This window comes from Gouania willdenowi, chromosome 6 (genome assembly GCF_900634775.1).
Source record: "Gouania willdenowi chromosome 6, fGouWil2.1, whole genome shotgun sequence".
NCBI lineage: Eukaryota > Metazoa > Chordata > Actinopteri > Blenniiformes > Gobiesocidae > Gouania > Gouania willdenowi.
In genome coordinates, this window is record NC_041049.1 from 58,359,336 (window position 1) to 58,379,496 (window position 20,161).

At 36.6% G+C, this 20,161-nt stretch overlaps 1 protein-coding gene across 1 annotated transcript; it reads right to left on the minus strand.

Annotated features, from left to right (window-relative positions):
- Positions 1-597: 597 nt before the first annotated feature.
- klhdc4 (kelch domain containing 4) lies at positions 598-9,783 on the minus strand. Its single transcript, XM_028448903.1, has 13 exons — positions 9,563-9,783; positions 8,082-8,173; positions 6,611-6,689; positions 6,398-6,496; positions 5,958-6,094; positions 5,773-5,865; positions 4,795-4,960; positions 4,628-4,706; positions 4,345-4,556; positions 1,838-2,060; positions 1,558-1,743; positions 1,243-1,359; positions 598-1,088 (listed from the first exon to the last, which is right to left on the minus strand). The coding sequence occupies exons 1-13, from the start codon at positions 9,659-9,661 to the stop codon at positions 916-918; spliced, it is 1,755 nt and encodes a 584-aa protein (XP_028304704.1). The 5' UTR covers positions 9,662-9,783; the 3' UTR covers positions 598-915.
- Positions 9,784-20,161: the final 10,378 nt, after the last annotated feature.

Sequence of the window (20,161 nt, forward strand, 5' to 3'; positions counted from 1 at the left end):
GGTACTTGGATTCAGAAATAAGAGAAGCGGGGTACTTGAGTCAAAAAAAATTCTGATCTAATCTAACAACTAACAGTTGTACATCCTAAGGCAGCATATAACGGCACCGAACCGAACCGAACATATTTAATTCAGACACTCACATTTAAGCCTAGGCCGATTTATTTTTATTTTTTTTGCTTTGTTTAAAACACTTAATTTTTTTTCTTCTAAATATTAATGCTCAAAATTTAACATTGCTATGATAATCTATCTTTTAATAAACTAGTTAATACTCAAAATGTATTTTGTTCAACATATTTTTACTGTCTTGACGTCTGCCAAACCCCAGGGGTCCCATGAGTTGGTAAAGGTAAAGAACCAGTGGTTTAGACGCTACCCTGTAGAACTGCACGATGACTCCATCAATATTCAGGTTTGTTGGAACAGTGAGACATCTAAAGGACGTCTGAAGGACAGGAACGCTCCAGGAACAGACTTAAGCATGTTTGTGTTATTAGAATGTTATTGATCATTTGAATAGTGAAATCAAAAAGGCACAGGACACCTGATCAATAGTTTAAATATATAAAATACATCAGGGTCATACCATTCAACTTTAGTAAAATTATTTTTAATGAAACAACCAGGCAAAAAACACAGTGACAGAAACAACTACATATACATAAAACACCAGAGCTTTTTGGCACGAGAAAGAGTTTAGTGTAAAGTATTGGTAGATCTCAGTGAAGGAATTCTTCCATCAATGGCATTTACACACACAGTGCATGTAATAAAACAGGTATTTATTAAAAAATGTATATATTTTGACATGTAAACTGGAGATAGGCACCAGCAAACCCCTGAAAAAAAAGCAAGTGGATCAGAAAACGGTTGAATTTTTACATGTACACATTTATTGAGCTGTGGATCCTACTATTGGTCTTCATAGAAGACCTTTGCCATAGCAACGGCCACCTTGGCAACCTTTCTGTCCTTGGCATCTGGGCCCATGTTTACACGAGCGACTCCTATCCAGTACTTCTCTGTGCGGGTCTGGTAGTCCGTCACCGTCTCCCCCTCCTGTACTGTAGGGTGCTCGTCTTCATCTGTTAACACCGCAAAGCAGCAGAACAGGAAGTAGCCTTAATCATTAGCACATACAAACCCTAACCCATGGCTCTCTAAGCACATGCTCATTATCAGACTCTCTTATGTCTCTAAGTGTCAGTAAGTAACAAGGAGAAAAAAGTGGTCCCTTGCCTTCTTCATCTTCACTTTCCTCCTCTGACTCCTCTTCCTCCCCTTCTCCACCTTTAGCCCCCTCCTCCTCCTCCTCCTCCTCCTCTGACTCAGACTCTTCCAGCCACGCCTGCGTCTCTGAGGAGAGAGAAATAATAACCTGAATTAAACCTCACACGCTTTTATCACATTTTAATCAGTGTTTGCTCTCCACTTCTGCGTCAGAAGATGTTGGACGTGACAGAACAGCACACAGAGCTATGAAGCGAACAGTTGTTAGGCTTTTTTCTTTTTTTTTTACTTTTCTGTCACTCTGAGAATAAATCCTGGACTTACTTGGGTCCATTTCCACCAGAACCTCCCACTGGTCCATCTTGTGTAGGTCCAGACAGTAAAAGTCGTTCAGGGTGAACTGACGGTCACCCGTTTCAAACATGCCGCCGTACAGGAAAAGTTTTCCCTGACGCACCGTTGCCATGGCGCCAGACCTCGGGCAGGGCTCTATTAGAGGGGATGACGAACCTGATGAGAGAAATCATCATCATTAAGTCCCAATAAGAACAAAGAGGTGAGCTGAAGACTTTTCTCTAACTGCTCCATGTGTGGCTGATCTTGCCATCATCATCCTCGTCTTCCTCCTCGTCACCCTCCTCTTCCTCCTGACGCCCAGGGATCGTCTCTTTGATGGTCATCACCGTTCCGTCCTCGGTGACGATCTCCTTGATGATCTCGTAGGGTCCTCGAGGTGTGCTCATGTCTTCCTCCTCTTTTTCAGCTCCCTCTCCTTCTACTCCTCCTTTCTTCCCTCTCCTCCTCTTCTTCTTCTCCGTCTTGTTTCCCTGCTCAGACGAATAATATAAAAGCAGTTAATAATGAATAAATTAAACTAATCTCAAATCCTAATCAGAAATAATAAAATCTCCTTAAATTATAATTCTGCAAGTTTATTTTATATTCTTTTTTTAAATAATATGTTAAGGTTTCATTTATTCAGACTTTTATCAGGAAAATTTACTTTGATCTCCTGACATGTTTTGACTGCCAACCTTCAGTCTTCCTCAGAAGCATCTACTGATCTTTTTGTTGTTCTCCTGAACACTAAAGTGTTACAATAACATGACTCTTTTTCACCATTTCTCTGAGTATCCTAAAAAAAAAAACTTTATATAACTGTATTTATATATTTTTTTTTTTAGTTCATTTCAACATTTTTAACTAATACATAAGCATTTGGCTCTCATGGCCGTCGTTGCACCTTCTCATTCAGTTTACCTTACAACCTCTTTGTGTAGTTCTGCTCCTTGCTTTCTACATGTGTGTATAATTATTATTCGTGCTGTTTTTTAATATGCCACTCTTTGCCTTACTAATCACCCCTCAGGGATTAATAAAGTTTTTTTTCTGATTCTTTCATGTGTCCTTTATTTTCGTTTTTCTGGGTGTGGCGATCTTGAGAGTTCTCTCAGGCTGGCCACGCCCCCTGTCGCCTGATGGTCTCTGGAGAAGAGACTCCCAGGTGTGGGAGAATAAAAAATGTTCCCTCACCCCTGTTGATGTTGGGCCACGCCCAGAAAGAACTCCAAAGGACACATGAAAACGAGTTCATTTCAAGGTAACACTTAATATTAACTATCCTTTATAAGTAGTTAATAGATCATTAATAAACTGTTAGTTAATGAGTTCTAAATTAAATATTTGCATACAGTTTGTTAAGGATTTATAGCCAGTAATTAACATACAAACTGTTAGTTAACAATTTATAAAATACATGTTAACTGTATGTTAATGATTTATAACTACAGTGGGGGAAATAAGTATTTGATACACTGACGCTTTTTTGAAGTTTTCCCACTTCCAAATACTGGAGACATCAGTAAGTTTTATCAACTGCGAGAAAGAGAATATTAAAAAAAAAAAAACTCCAAATAAACACATTGTATGAATGAATGGAACTTAATATTTAGTGCAGCAGCTTTGTTAACAATTACAGATATCAGACATTTCCTGTAGTTATTGACCAACTTATAACTTTACATACGTTGCAAGTTTACTGATACTTAACAAGTAAATAAATTAAGTAGTTTACTACTAGCTTATTCATGATCTTTTACTAATTTATAAAGGTATAGTTATAAATCAATAACATACCATTAACATGTAATTTATAAATTGTTAACTAACAGCTTGTAAATTATCTATTGGCTATCTATAAGACAGTTATTAATCCTTAAACTGTATATTCAACCAGCAAATTACAACTCATTAACTAACAGTTGATTAATGATCTATTAACTACTTATAACAGATTGTTATTATAAAGTGTTACCCATTTTAAAGCAAATTTCCTGATAAAAGTTGTCTGAATAAATGAAAGTAGGGCTCTCAAGAGATTAAAAAAAAATGGTGAGATTAATAATTATGCTCTGGGATTATATTAATCTAATTAATCTATCAAATCAAAACATTGATATATGACAAAGTGTCTTTATAAAGTCATTTATTGTTTTTAACAGACTTAAACAGATGCAGACATTTACAGTACGCTGTATTTAATAGTCCCAAGGGCTGCCTGTCATATTCAGGTGTACTTTAGTCAATCTCCAAATAATAGAAAATACAAATGAAATAAAACATCAGGACTTTTTCATTTTGGCTCTGAACCCTGTCATCTTGTCCAATTTTGGCAACACGGCGTGCTCGGAGCATGTAGCACTATCCGAGGGTCTGCACTAGCTGTTCGTGCTAGCTGCTACATGTTTAGCATTGAGGTGGTAGCGGAGGCTGCAAAATTCCTGTGATTGGCAAACTCTTTATTGCTTGATTTTCCATCCGGTGTTTTTAAAAGCCAAAATTAACGCAAACTAAGTTGAGAAGCTCAGTAGTCTCAGGGTAGTCTCCCGTCTTGTACTGTAGCCTGTGCACCAGTATTATGGGTATACTGAAAACTCTTGAAAAAAAAGTTCCGCGCTGTTTGGAGAGCTTAAAAAAAGCGATTAACAGCATTATTTTTTTTCCTGTAATTATTAATCACAATGAACGTGTTAAAGTGACAGCCCTAAATGAAACCTTAGTATATCTCCTTAAATTAGCTGAGCAAGGGTTCAGCAGAGGACCACATCTTACCCGCAGCAGGCCGGGGAACCATCGGTTCTTCACAGCATCATACAAGTACAGGTCGTTGTAGAAGTCGCCCTCCAATGACTCCTCCTCTTCTTCATCACAAACGCCACCAAACAGCACCGCCCGCCCAGTGGGTCCCATCGCCATGCAGAACCCGGATCGAGGAGGCGGCTTATTACCAGAGGGGCTCACTCTGGACCAGGACCACTTCTCTACTGCTCAGAGAGACCAAAACCACTTAGAGGTGAACTCAGGGACTGAGGATTATTGTGAGAGGTTTGTGTACCCAGGTCATCTTTTCCTTCTCGCTTCAGGACAAACATGTCCGAGTGAATGGTTCCTTTCTCGATATCTTTTTTTACTCTCTGTAGGAATCAAAACACACCAAAATTCACAAAGTTATCAATAAATCAATTAGAAATGTCACCCTCACATTTACAGACACACACACACCACTTTGGAGTATCCTCCGTAGATAGTGACACCCAAACCGTCTGGTGTGGAGGTCATCATCTGACAGGCAGAGCGAGGAGACGGTGCAGTGCCAGATGGAGAGAGGCGGGACCAGGAGAAAGTGTCCAGGGAGAAGGAGTAGATGTCATTGTAATAGATGAAATCCCTAAGTAAAAAACAGAAATTCAACAGCAGCACCTAAAACATCATGGAGCAATAGATTCCAGAATAATAACTCCTACATAAGCATAAAACGTGAGTACATCAGAAAACAGCTCGTCAGTACAAAGCTGGGAATTTAAGCTACAATACCATCCACACGTCTGTCATAGAGAAACATGGACTGTAACTTTAGTCAATCTTTTAGCTTTCATCCAGAAATCTTCAAGTCAGAGTGAGGGGACGATTACGTCCTCGACAGGTTGACATTTTCTACTCACCAGTCAAACTTTTCTCAAAGTGAAGGATGATGATAAAATATTAGGAGGCAAAAGCAACGTATAGAATTCTAAACAGAATTTGGCTCAAAATAACCTTAAAGTCATGCTCAGAGTCCAGTTTTACAGAAGTGCTGGTTGAAACTCTAAGTGAGGTGTGTGTGTACACATCTTGAATAATCCTTTAAAAACTACAACAAAAGCTGAATAGTGTGGCTTGAACCTGAATTTTGTGACAAGCCTCCAAACTGAATGAAAATAAACACAAACATTCCGCTGGACAATTTACCTCACGCTCTCCTATATAACAGGTTATATTCATTTACCGTATTTATCTTTTTGTAGAGTATTCTTCTGTTCTTTCCATGTTTTGCACCTTCTACTTATACTGTCTTGGCTGATTTGTTGTTTGCAATTTTTTTTCAATCTGACTCTGGGACATGCACAAGAATTCCAATTGTTGTTTTTAACTTGTACATATGGCAATAAACTCTATTCTATTCTACAAACAGTGTGCACGTCCACATCCATCAACATTTACTTTGAGCTTTCATGGAAACCTCCAAACACCAGCAGCTGCCTTTTGCTGAGGACCATCCTGTGTCCACTGCGGCCCGACGGACCACCAGGTGCCCTGCAAAACCACTTTATGTCAAATGATGATAAACAACAACAACAACAACAACCATGTGAGTCTGCTTCATTTATTGAGCCCTTTGTACCTACTTGATGTTTTCCCAGGTGTGTGTAGCCAGGTGAAGCACCCACAGGTCCTTGTAGTGGTAGAACTGCTCCCCGTTTGGGGAGGCAAACTCACCCCCAAACACCCACAGCTGCCCCCCACTTTGAGGAACCACCACTGCCTGAGGGGGACAGAGCAGAGAGGGGATTAAACAGGATAAGGGCAAACCCCACTTTATGCCCACAGTAAACTGAAACAGGCTTTAGTGCTCCGTGACCTACAACTGTACATTTGCTGCTGTAGGTGTTCGCCCCCTTGTGGTCGAAATTATAAATTACAAAACTATGTTGAATGTTGAGAATCACATCTTAAAATATTATATCAAGAATTGCAACAGCAGTCAGAAAGAAAAACAAATGTAGGAATATTTAGGGGCTCATGGGGAGCTAATGCTGCTAAACAGTGTGTGAGTAAATGCAGATACCTGGTGAGAGCAGCGTGGTGGAGGAGGGTTGGGAATCTCAGATTTCACCCAGCTGTTCTTCTTGATGTTGTAGAAAAACAGATCATTGTATAGATACGTCTACAAAAAACGAACAAACACATTATTCTTCTAACTGAAACCAGACAGATAATACACCAAAGACCTTTGTAGGAATATAGTAATATAGTTTACGATCCTGTGTTTTGGTCCCACCTTCTTCCCATTAAAAAATTCTCCTCCAAACAGGATGAGTTCATCTTTCTCCGGATGAGCAGAAAGGGAGGCGCTCAGTCTATAAACATCAAGGGGACACTTAGGAAAACACATGGTAGATGATAGTGCGACAATAAACAGTAGAGCCTCAATAGATACAGAAATACCAGGGTTGGGGTCAAATATACTTGTAATCACGTAATTAATAATTAATAACAATTAAGGCGTAATTAGGGCCCGAGCATCCACTGTACTGTAGGACCCTATTGTAATGCACCTAATTTTTGTTATTATTTTTCCTATAGAGGAAATTATGACATTTTTAAGGACCTAAACACATTGAAAATCTCATTAAAATTTGAACGCATATTAGGAGTGGCAAAAATTTGATATTTTGGGGGAATTGCATATGTGAATGGCAAAATGAGTCAATAGCACCGCCTTGAAAATTGACCACTTGGAATATAAATGCTCCCAGCTGGGACTGATATAGGAGGTAGAACTGATGACATCATCAGACACAGACACACACACAGAGACAAAAACAGAGAGACAAAGACAAAGACACAGACACAGACAGGCACACGCACACACACACCTTCTTTCACCCCCCACTGGAATGAATTTAACGGTCACATATATTGCATCCAACACTGCACTGTTAAAGTACAAATTCATATTTTTATTTTTAACATACATGGTTTTTTGGTTGTGTTATAAAACAATCTTGAAAATAAAGTTGAATCTTTATAGATTGAAATCTTCCTCTTAGCAGCCTGTTCACTTGGATGATGTGTTACGCTTATGGACGTTATTAAGAGTTTGTAGAGGTAAGTATATTATATTATTAAAGCAGCTTTCTTTTGTATGTCAAAACAATGAGTTACGGTTTAACCCAACCTTCATTGAGTCATAGCGCCACCTATTGGTAAACGGAGATCAAAGGCAATATATTTGCACAGAACATTGCAGGAAAGCTTGTAGTGTGGAGCCGGATACTCGGCTGAAACAAGTATCATCAGAGATGCTAACAGAAAGCTAACACAAGAGGAAGGTTAACTTTTATTAGGTTATTTATTTCAGACTCAGTAATTGTGATTAAAATAATGTAATTGAACTTTAGTAAATGGGAACGTCATTGTATCTGACTTTCTGACGATAAAAAATTAATTGTAATTGGAAAAAAATGCTGGTCACTGTAATCATAATTTAATTGTAATATGGGTAATTAAAAATGTAATCGTAACTGAAAAATTGGCAAAGGCACTTCCTACACAAGGCAGCTCAATGTGCTTTACATGATGGTTACTTTGGTTTGCTGACACGTTTGTGTTTTCAATCTTTGCAAAGAGCTTTTTTGCTTTATTTGGTCTGATGTTGACCATGAATCCTGGCTGCATTTTGCTGTAATTTTAGTTGCTTAGTAACAGTATTTTATGTTCATCACTTAATGTGTTCAAAGCTTCATCACCTGGGTGAAGGAGGAGGACAGGTTGTCTCTACGACTTGGGTTTTCTTTGCATCTAAACTCTGAAACTCAGCAATCAGGGCCTCCAAGTCCTCCTGGAGAGAAAAGAGGAGGCGGAGTCAAAAAAGAAAACCTGTAGTGAACCTGAGCAGCTACTAAGAGTAGCTTTGCAAAGAGAATGTCACAAATCATTAACGAGTAAAATGTTACATTTTAACCACAAATATTAAAGAGTAGGTGAAAAACTAACAATTTCAACCAGAAAACTGTTGCATTAGTTAATGTCAGTTTGCTCTGTTAGGGCTGCACGATTATGGCCAAACTGATAATCACAATTATTTTGATCAGTACTGTAATCACGATTATTTATCACATTTGGTTAAAAATATATATACTTTATGTTTGTTTGTTTTTTTTTAATTTTGATACATTTGTAAGTTGTTTGTATATTATAAATTCCAAAAAAAAAACAAGGTTTATAAAAACTGAACTGTTTTTTATTACACTACTTTAAAACACACACAATGTGTATAGTTTACAGTGGAAAATGAAGCTTTAAATAAGAATTTTAATAGAATAGATTTTTTTTTTTAATTTACCCAAGACTTTAAAATAATCCACTGAATGAATACACAATAACAGAATGCAGAGCTCGTATTCTAAATGTAAATATTGCAGACGATCAGGTTTATTTAATCATGGCAACAAAAAATGGTGACCACGATTAAAATGTGATTAATTGTGCAGCTCTACTTATGACACACACTACATTAGAAGCTTCAAATTAATATTATTAGAGACATGTTCACCATCACATAACCACTAGATAGCTCATAACCCACTCACATGACAGCTGAAGATCAAGTGCAGCATCAAAATGGAGAAAACAGGTGATTTTAACGGTTGTTCCCATAGTGTTTAAGTTTATTACCAGGGATCAGTGCAAAAAACCAAAAAATAAAATAAAATAAAAAGTTTCCTCTAGCTGGGGGAGAAAAAAAATCCCAAATTAGTTTCATAAACATGGGAATGACCTCATTATTCTACAATGGTCGTTATCCAACCATGTGTCCTGTTTACAAAACACCAGTAATATGTCATACATGATTTGCAGCAGCAAAATGTACCATTTCCATATTTTTAGGTTTATATGGGTTAATATACCAGTATGTGTTTATGTGTTAACATTATGCATCAAATCAACTACTTTGAAAATACATAGAAAATCAATGTATTAATAATAAGAGCGTTTATGTTTCACACCTGGGTTTGATCAAGTTAAATGTCACTCTTTAATCAGAATCAGAAAGTCTTTATTTATCCCAGGGAAACTTACTTATTACAGAGGCTCAAGAAATGTTACAAATTAAAAAAAAAAAAAAAAAAAAAGACAGAAATAAAGAGAAATGAAATGATTAAATTAATTTAAATTTAATTAATTAATAGATCAGACTGACAGCTGTAAATGAGAATCTTGTTGTTACCTCTTCTCGTTTGGACCTCTTTGAAACCTTTTTCTCCATTTTACAGGCTGTCTTCTCCGCTCCTGACACTTTCTTCTCTTTCTTACCTTTTTTACCCATCTTTGCAATCTATTACTGGCTCTCTCTTTGCCTTTGACACTTTAATCCACATGAAATAAAAGCAGAGTGGTAGTTTCTGCTCACTCACATGTCAAAGCTAAAGCAGGCAAACAGAGTTCACTTCCGGCAACAAACCGGACATCCGGACATAGATGATGACTCAGGGGCGCCCCCTATAGTAGAGGAGGTCGCTGATAAAGAGTAGCTATAATAGAGAAATATATATATGTCCTTTATTATTATTATTATTATTATTATTATTATTATTATTATTATTATTATTATTATTATTATTATTATTATTATTAAAATTATAGTGTTTCTGGTTTGTTTGTTTTTTGTTCTTCGCACCATCCACCAAGTTAAATTCCTTGTAATGTTTTTAAACTGTACTTGGCAAATAAAACTGATTCTGATTCTGATGAAGCTAATTTTACAATCTGCACATATATCAGCAAATATTTTCTCTTAAATATTTGTATATTAAAAAAAAAAAAACGATAACCACTAAATCAGAATTAACATATTACTACGGAAGAAAATATAATTTCATGGTTGACCGTTAAAATTTTGACACAATAATTTATTTATTTTTTCCCAACATCACTTTGATCCAAATTTGCGGAAGAAGACAATCTTTGTGTCATAAATTATAAAAAGCTAAATGATGAATCAGTATCAAAAATAACATTAGGGATCTTAGTTGTGAAAAGTTAGAGCTCATCCAAGAGTTCATGTTCTCAAAAATATTACGCTTTGTTGCTTATTTTTTGGCTCTGACAACAAACAACAACAAGTAGTTTTACACGTTACCAGTTGTAACCAGGCAGAGCTTTAATTCCAAAAGCAGAACAAATAACAAGATGAAGCCTTTGATGGAAACACTAAATGAACTGAACATTTCAACTTTCAGCAGCTCGGAGAATTTATCAAAAGTATTTAGATTGTAATTTGGAGGTGTTTGAAACTGTTTTTACACTTTTTGTGTCCACATGCATTACAACATTTATCATCACAGCATGTGGAATGTCTCAGTGACATGAAGTGATGGATATTCATTAGCTGAAGGGCATCTTGACACCTGAATATGACATTTGTTTGTCATATGAGCTTTAGGAGAAGGACACACACACACACCTGCAACACATTTATGGAATCTTTTTTTTTTTTTAAATGAAACCAATGAAATCCGGCCTAAGCTCCTGTATACAATACCCGAATATGATTAATGGCTACAGAAGATACGTGATGAGTTTGTTCAATCTTTTTTTTTTCTTTCAACATTTGATTGCATTTAAATAAAAATCATGACTACTTTCATACACAGAAATATGCAGTATGCTGTGTTAATATTATCCTTCACGACAAAACTCAAACAATGTACAGTAATCTTTATAAACTTGTGACAATATACGTTTGATGTGGAATGTACTGAGCTGAGAATATGAATAAAGGGGTAGGCGCATGTAAGCTTCCTTGCTTCCACCGACTCCTTTGAGCTTCCATTACTGTGTAATGATGGAATTCCTGTAAGTAAATTAATGTAAACAGCTCAACCAAACTAAACTAAACATTAGGCACACATCTATGTTTTAATACTGCCTGGTATTACAAAGAAAGGAGCAACAGATTTCACTCAATGAATCAATTTGTACAAATACACTCTTTAATGTAACACGTTTGTTTGCTTGTGGCACTGAAATACATTTTATGGAAAAATGGAGTGAGATATGAAATCTTACAAGGACAGAGGACAGATGTTGGAAGACACAAACTGTCTGAAAATGGAGATATCAGGTGAACATATTTAACTACACGATTTACCAGGATGTTAGACACAATTGTTACAGATCTGAATTCAAAAGTCAAAGTCTGGATGAAAAAATATTTGGAATTTTTTAGGCTAGCAAATGAGTCTTGAGTCTTTTTCAGTAAAGATGAGCTCGCACAGTGCTCATTGTGACCAAAGGAGGGCAGCTGTGTACTTGCAGAGATCTTACTTTAGATTTTCCATTATCAAGCAAACATCAAGGCAGTTTTTTGTTTGGATTTTTTTAAGGTATTTTTCACGTTTTTCTTTGGTGTTGTGTTTTTAATCCAAAATAGATTATTATTGAAATAGAGAATGCACCAAATTAAACTTCTGGGTGTGTTGTTGGACCACATGATCTGTTGGAAGCCTCACTTAAGTCATGTGAAATCTAAACTAGCACTCATTTTGGAAGTCGAGGCACCTCATAAATTGTAAATCGGATGTCCACACTTTGTTTCTCACTGTTACTCCTAAATATGACTTACTGTGCAGATATTTGGCATAATACATATAAAGGTAATCTACAGCCTTCATACATTCTTTTAATAAAAAGGATAATCAATAAGCTGGATATTTGGAATACACAAACCATGTGTCTAATATCACAAGCCATGAAAATAGCAGGTTTAATCAACTACAAAACTGCAATAATAATAAAAATAATGTTCATGGTAAAAACTCATTAGTGACAGAGAAGATTATAGTTTGAACTCCACTTAAAACACAGTGTGCTCAGTTAATGCTCTGTTGAGTGAAATTTATAAATTATTTCAATAACCAGTTTAAACAAATGAACAAAAAACATATATGTAGGTTGTATTATTATTACTAATTATTGTTATGTATATAATAATATTGTATATTGTTTATTTAATCTATCGGTTATTGATATGTATGTAAACATGTATAGTTGTAACATACATTTCGACAAACACTATTCATTAATAATTGGTATTGTATTTATTGTATTGAAGCTGGTGATGTATTGGGTGTCATTTTATACTGTATATTGGTGCAGCTATGTAATTAGTTATATAATAATGCATATTGTATGTGAACACCATCACATTGTCTAGGAAGTAGCAGTCATTTTGGAATTAATTATAGGTTGATAAGGGGGCGGGACTTAACAGGTGTGTAATGTAAATAATAATAACTTCCATTTGAACTGATGATTATTTATTTTTCTGTATCTTTCTTTTTTATTTTGTTGGAAATAAATACATAAATAAATTCATAAAAATAAATCTTCTTCATGCCTGTATTTTTATCAATATCAAAAAAAGTACCTGATGTTTTACTCGGATAAAGTCATTTAGATACGTTGGTCTTTTTTTATGTTCTTTGAAAACATCTATTAATGTTTGTTTGATTTATTTGTTGTTTCAGGTCTTTCACTCTTAATTTGTCCTTCACTGAATGGATGTTTGTCGTCACAATGTAGAGCAAATATACTCTCATATATGAACTCATATATAAACAATGTGTACCTGATGAGTGGAGGAAATAGGTTTCAGAGAGCAGTAATGGCTCCATGCAGGGCCAGGGGTTTGATGTTTACTGGCGTTGATACTTTATCAGTCCATGCATGCTCTTCACACACTTCCTTCAGTTTTAATTGCATCCTTATCCACCATCACCATTGCTTCATCTGTCCCCAGCATTCAACCTTTTAGCTGAGATGATTTATTTGTTTATTGCTCGAGGCCAGTTTTAGCTGTGGCTATCTGTTCTTTTCAGGCATCTGTCAGCATGCAGGGACATTTAATTTCCGTCACATTATTAACAAACACTGAGAGAGAGAGAGAGAGAGAGAGAGAATCAGACTTAACACAGTGCAGTACAAAGAATGGCCAAAAAAGTCATGTGCTGTGTGTGTAGTCAGCTGATTTGAGCACAAATGTGTGTAACTACAGAGCTTAGTTAGTGCTAGAGGGTTAGCTAAAAACATTTTGCACTTCAGGCTTTAGGATAGTCACATTTTATCATTGGTTATCATTATCACAAGCTTTTTCGGATTTTCAGAGTTTCAAATTGTGCACACCACATCATATTTACTGAGAGAAATTTACTCTAAAGCCCTATTCGCAAGGGATGAGTTTTACCTAGGGACCACATGTGATTTGTAATAATTGCGGAGAATGTCTGTGATGGTAATACTGTGCGAATTGGCCATGTCAATAATTTGTAAAGTAAAAATTACCCCGCAAATTACCTACTATATTATGCTGAACTCCAAAGTCCTGTGCGAATAGGCCTTTCTGTGATTTGGACAGAAATGGACGGGATCTGATGCATGATTACGTGTTGTTTTGGTTTTGGACCAAAAAGTCGCCCTTTGGCCATAGTGGCCCACTACCATATGCAAAAGCACACAACATACTACATTGTAGTTAAAGTTAAGCAGCCTATATGCAAGAGAATAACCAGTTAAAAGCACCTTTTGCTACTTTTGCACAAGTACCTTACCTTTCCAATAAATATACAGTTTCCTTTTTTCCCTAGTACTTTTCCTCTTTTTGTTCCACATTTTTGCCCTTTTTCGCTATTGTTTGCCACATTTTGCTCATTTAAGCTACATTTTGCCATTTCATATAAACTGTTTCCTCTTTTTGCTACTCTTGACTTTTTTGGCCCATTTTTGCCACTTTTGGACCATTTAGTGCCACCTGTTCCTTATTTTTTGTCTCTTTACTTAAACTTTACTTGTCACAGACTTTATCGCCATTACCCTCCGTTGCTGAGTTGGCCCCTCCTTGCTTGTCTCTCATCCCAGCAGCAGCGTTGTCAGCACTGCTGGGTGATGACTTTAGTGACTTTATCTTTTTGACCCAGGATTCTCCAGGCATTTTTCCACCTGTCCATTTTTTCCTGACTACTAAGTAAAATTAGCAGACAATTTTCCCATCGCGCCCATGAGATCCTGCCCCTGACTGGCTCATGTAGTGATTGACAGCACTCACAGGGCTTTCTGAGCCCATGGTTGACTGACAATGACTGCCACACACTGCTAGCTTAATGATGAGTGGCCCAATAGGAGGGAATTTAGAAAATGAAGAAACTTGCATCGCCTCATATGCTGTCTGATGGGTCATGTCAAAATAATCATTAAAAAAACGTAACGCACCAAACCGTCCCACTTCAGGGTCATTGCCTGGTATGCCAGATGGCCAGTCTATGCCTGATCTCACTGATGTATTGTGGACCAAACCCATTCACAGATTTACACACCAGCAGCAGAACTTTAAAGTCTATTCTGAGGCTGACTGGGAGCCAGTGTAAAAACTATAAAACTGGAGTAATGTGCTCTGACCTCTTTGTTCTGCTTAAGCTGCAGCGTTCTGAACCAGCTGTTGTTGTCTGATGCTCTTTTGGGGATCAGAAGATCATTACAATAGTCCAGTCTGCTGGAGATAAAAAGATGGATTAGTTTCTCCTGATCTTTCTGAGTCATTAAAACTTTCACTCTGAAGATGTTCTTTAGGTGGTAGAAGTTGTTTTTGTGATAGATTTGATCTGACTGCTGAATGTCAGATCTGAGTCAATCAGAACACCAAGGTTTTGGACTTGGTCTTTAGCTATTAAAGATCGAGTTTCAAGGTACTCACTGACAGCTGTCCTCTTTTCCTTGTTACCAAAGACAATCACCTCCATCTTGTCATGATTTAGTTGAAGGAAGTTTGAACTCATCCAGCAGTTTACTTTTTCTAAGCAGTCACACAACACGTCAATAGGACCATAGTCATCTGGGTTCAGTGATAGTTATAGTTGTGTGTCATCTGCGTAGCTCTGATAATCAACTTTACAGTTCAGTAAAATGTGTCCTAAAGGAAACATATACAGGCTAAACCAGGGGTCTGCAACCTGCGGCTCTGGAGCCTCATGTGGCTCTTTGACTCTTTTGCAATGGCTCCCTATAGCTTTAAAAGAATAAAAAATAATTAATTATTATTTTTCTTACAGAGGGTATAGATGATTGATGACATTAACTTCAAATACAATTATGATAAAACAATTTGTTTAGCTAAAAAATAAATCACATTGTGCAATAACTCTGCCACCTTCCTACTTCATCAACCAACAACTTTCCTGCACCTGTGGCTAACCATAAATTTTAAGATAACTAAACTAACAAAAACACTATTATGGAAGAAAATAGGGATTTTATTTGTTTGGGGAAAGATTTATTTATTTATGTCGGCTTAATATGCATGCTTGATATGTTTATTAGCATGTGACATCACATGACCATGTGTTATCAAATTCAAGTTATTTTTTGTAACCCTTTCAATCCATTAACTCACAACATTATTCTATACTATTTTAAGTGTTTAGAATTTTAAACACTATATTTTCTTCATTGAGAAGGTATTTTTTTGGCTCCAGAAGGATTTTAATCCAGGTGAGATTAGACAAAATGGCTCCTTTCAGAGTAAAGGTTGCAGACCCCTGGGCTAAACAGAAGGGGTCCAAGAACAGAACCCTGAGGAACCCCACAGGACATTGGTAATCTGTCAGATTCAAAGTTTCCAATGCTTACATTCATTTAAGTTGGTCCAACTATTTTTTTTTTCAGTTTATAGAATCACTACATTTCATATGCTTTGTCTTCAAAGTGACTTTCAATTTGATTGACAACAATATAAACTGTCTTTTATGTCCTGAAATAAAAGTTAGAGATTTTTATTTATTTTTATAGTCAATGTTGGATTTGGGTAGTTTTACTGTTGGGTGATTATGGCCGTTTCCTTGGCTGCTTTTGTCTTATTTTGCTCATGTGATTGCTTATTATATTTTGGATGAAGCAGACAAAGATGAAGAAGAAGCAGGAAAAGAAGAAGAGCCCCAATGTGAACGTGCACGTCATCACTGAGCAAATGTAATTCCTTCTGATGAACACATTAGAGCAGATGGCCAGGTTGCACCTGTGTCTCCTACACAACGCTGCTGTTGCGTCAATACTGCCCTTGTGATGGTTATCCTCTGCGTCTGGTCATGATTTTTGCTGCAGGGAAGAAAGATAGAAACATGTATAATGACTGCTGCTGTGTTTACTCATCAAGCAGCTCGACAAAAACAAGAAAACTGATTGATCTTTGCTTTACGGTAATCGTTCAGCCTTCACTTGAGGGTCCTTTGGGCCTCATATGGTCAGACACATTAAGCATCTGTCTCTGCATAGGTGTGTTAATGTGTTTCTCTAGATCCAGGGCCCATGTTAAGCTAAATTGACTTTTCTGTGCTTTAAACATCATAAAAGTGCTATTAGGGCTTCATCCAAAGTGTTTTTTTTTAATTGATTCCCTCAATCGTTAGTTAGAGGGTGATTTGCTCCTTTCTTCCTGCACGGCGAGCCCACACACCTCGCTCCAATTTGATGATGCGTTCCCACAACCTGTTTGTGTGGAGTTGCTCAAAAAGTGACTTTTCAGAGGCTAAAACTCTGAAAAACGGGTGCGTTTGGGAAAATAAACCTCAAATACTATGTTTCTGGGGTTCTTAGAACAAATGGAGATGGGTGAAAAATAGCATGACATGTGACCTTTAAAATAAAGGGAAGTGAAAATCAAGCGCGTACATCTTTCAGCGTTCCTTGTTGTCTGTATTCAGGCTGTTTATTGTTGTCCAGCCTCAGTGCTATCTAAACTCCTCTAACATGACCTTCATCAGCAGCTGTGGAAGAGTGTGGGAACGGTTGGATGGAAACGCAAAACCAATATCTAATAGAGTGATAGCACGGCAAGGCTTTTCTTTCATATCTAGTTTTAAACAGCAAAAAGGGGGGATGTCATGACATCCAGAAATGTAAAATACAAAATAGTTTTGTGCCATTTCCTGAATACAATATCATGTAATAGAATCAGAATATTCGGATGTTTCTCTGTAACTGTGAACAAATTGTCTTTTTAACCTCATTCAGCCTATTTCAGAGGCGAAACAGGGAGAATTTAATGGCTTTTAAAGACTTTTGTTGTGTGTCAAATTGTCTTTGACTTTATAATTGGAATTGTTATGAAAATTCTACAAAAAACCATGACATTTAATACAAAACTGGGGAACCACATTACAGTTCTATGTACAGTTAAACACGCATGGAGTGAACTATTATTAAAATATGTTTCATAAAAAGCTTTCCCACATTTTACCTTTAAAAAAAAAATACATTAATCGAGGGGTATACTGACACAAAAAAGGCCCACACCAAAAACATTAATAACTATATTTTCATTGATTAGGAAGCCTAACAAGGTAACCAAGAGATGAGAAACTAACTATACATTTGTTTTTAGTGTATTTTACATCTAATTTAGGACATGTTATTAAAAGAAATGCAAACAGAAAGTTTTATTAGGTTATTTCATTCAGGCTCAGTAATTGTGATTAATTGTAATTGAACTTTAGTAATTGAGAACGTAATTGTAATTGACTCTCTGAGGAAAAAAAGTAATTTAATTGTAATTGGAGAAAATGCTGGTCACTTTAATCGTAATCGAATTGTAATTGAAAACGCAATTGGAACTGAAACCAACCGGAACCAACAGCCAAAACTGAACGCTATCTTAACAAACACTCTGCAGAGCTCTGCTGAGAACCCTGATGGCAGGAAATGGTAAACAACACAGTAAGCATCAAGCTTCCATTTTTTATGACTCACAGGAAATAAATCCAACAAATCAGATTAAGGTCCAACAAACCTAATCAGAAGCACACAGATAAACCGATACCTATAAAAGACCTGGGAAACCAATCCAAAGATTTGATAAGCAAACAAAAACCTTCTAATCTACACACACACACACACACACACACACACACACACACACACACACACACACACACACACACACACACACACACACACACTTCTATGACTTGTAATGAGTGTGAATTACTCTATAATAAAAGAAACTCATCACCAAGGAAAGTAAGTATTTGCATTACTGTTAAAAAAAAATAAATAAATAAATAAAAAAAAATAAAAAAAATTGCTATTTATTTTTTTATTTTATTTATTTATTTATTCAGTTTATTTCCGACATGGTTACATTCACTTTTTTTTTTTTTTTTTACATTTTTTTTTTTTTTTTTTTGTACATGCCGAAAAATGTCCAAAATGTTTGTCAAATATGTCAAATAATTCAGATTTTTTTAGATACTTGTGTTGTTGTGAGGCGCTTCATTAAATTTGAGTTGCTTACAACAGATGTGGACAAAGTCTTCACTCCTGTATATAATGTACACTTCACATGTACGTTCTTGCCTTTGACCACAATTAATTTAAAGTAGTGTTTGTATCGCCACCTTAAAAATACCAACTTTTCACTCTCCTGGCCCGTAGAATAATTTTGCTTCTCTGGAGGCTCCCCCGTCCCCCCTTACATATCCGGTGGGTTAAAGAGGTACTGTATAACCTGAAGCTTGAGAAGCTGAGGTGTTCACTGTGAAAACATTTCATGACACATGGGATTCTTTTGTGCAATATATCGACTCTCTAGATATTCCTTTTGGTCCGGAGGATGAGTAATAAGCATGTTTATCTAATTTTTCTCTTTAATTGCTCTGCTGTATTTATTTTATTTATTTTTATTTCATTTTTGTCTTTCTCCTCATATCTTTGTAATTAATTGTGTGCGTGTGTGTATGTGTGTGTGCGTGTGTTTGCTGTTATCTGGCCCTGGGTGGGGAGGAGGGTGGGGTGGTAGACATACAACTGTTTATTTGAAAATGTGACTCGCAGTATTTAACCTCCGCTGTATGTTGGGTTGTGTGATAAAAATTAAATAAATAAAGTTGGAAAAAAAAAAAAAAAAAAAACCAACTTTTCATCGGACTGCTGCACGCTCAACATCTCTGCTGCGTCATCATATCTGTAGTGGTTGTGTGTGTGTGGCGCGTGTGCTGGCACATGTAAAAATACTGGCTCTGATTGGCTACCATGAAACATGACGCCGCCTTAGCCAATCATAATCGCTCACTTTGTTTCTAACCCACCTCCTCACTACAGCTGCGTATGAAGCCAGGCATGCTTTCGGATAACAGTTTATTCAATCAATACATGTAACGCACCGCATTTAACGTTCAGTAACGTTAACGGCGTTGTAACGGCGTAAAAAGTAATTCGTTAGATTACCTCGTTACTGAAAAAAAAAAAAACACTGTTATTCCAAACACTGGTTATGACTATACATTGCGAACAAAAACTGATGAGTTCACAAACAGTTATCATGCAACCTCACATCCCAAGAATTCTTTGAAGCGTCTCATGATCGTCCCCTGTGTAATCCTGTTACAGGGAGTCCTGTGTGGTCAGATGAGACTTTAGTGTGAAATACTGCAGCAACCTGCAGTGGTCACCATAACCTGCGGTTTCCTCAAACACTGTCGTTGTTCCTCTGTTGTTGCTCATTAGACTCTGTCGCTCTCCAATGAGGAGCTGTTTTTTTTATAGGTATTCCATGCCAACACCTGCATGTTTTTTCTCTTTAATGAGCAGTGCGACAACCATAGGGCAGCGTGTTAGAAGTTCACCAGTAAGACCAGAAGGCCCAGGGTCAGGCCCTCTTCAAAACATCCTTGTAACTTCTGGGGGAAAAAAGCTCCAAATTAGCTTAGTTCTGCATTTGTCAAAGTGAGTGCCACATTATCAACATTAATGTTATCATTTAAAACATTATTTCCCAAACTTT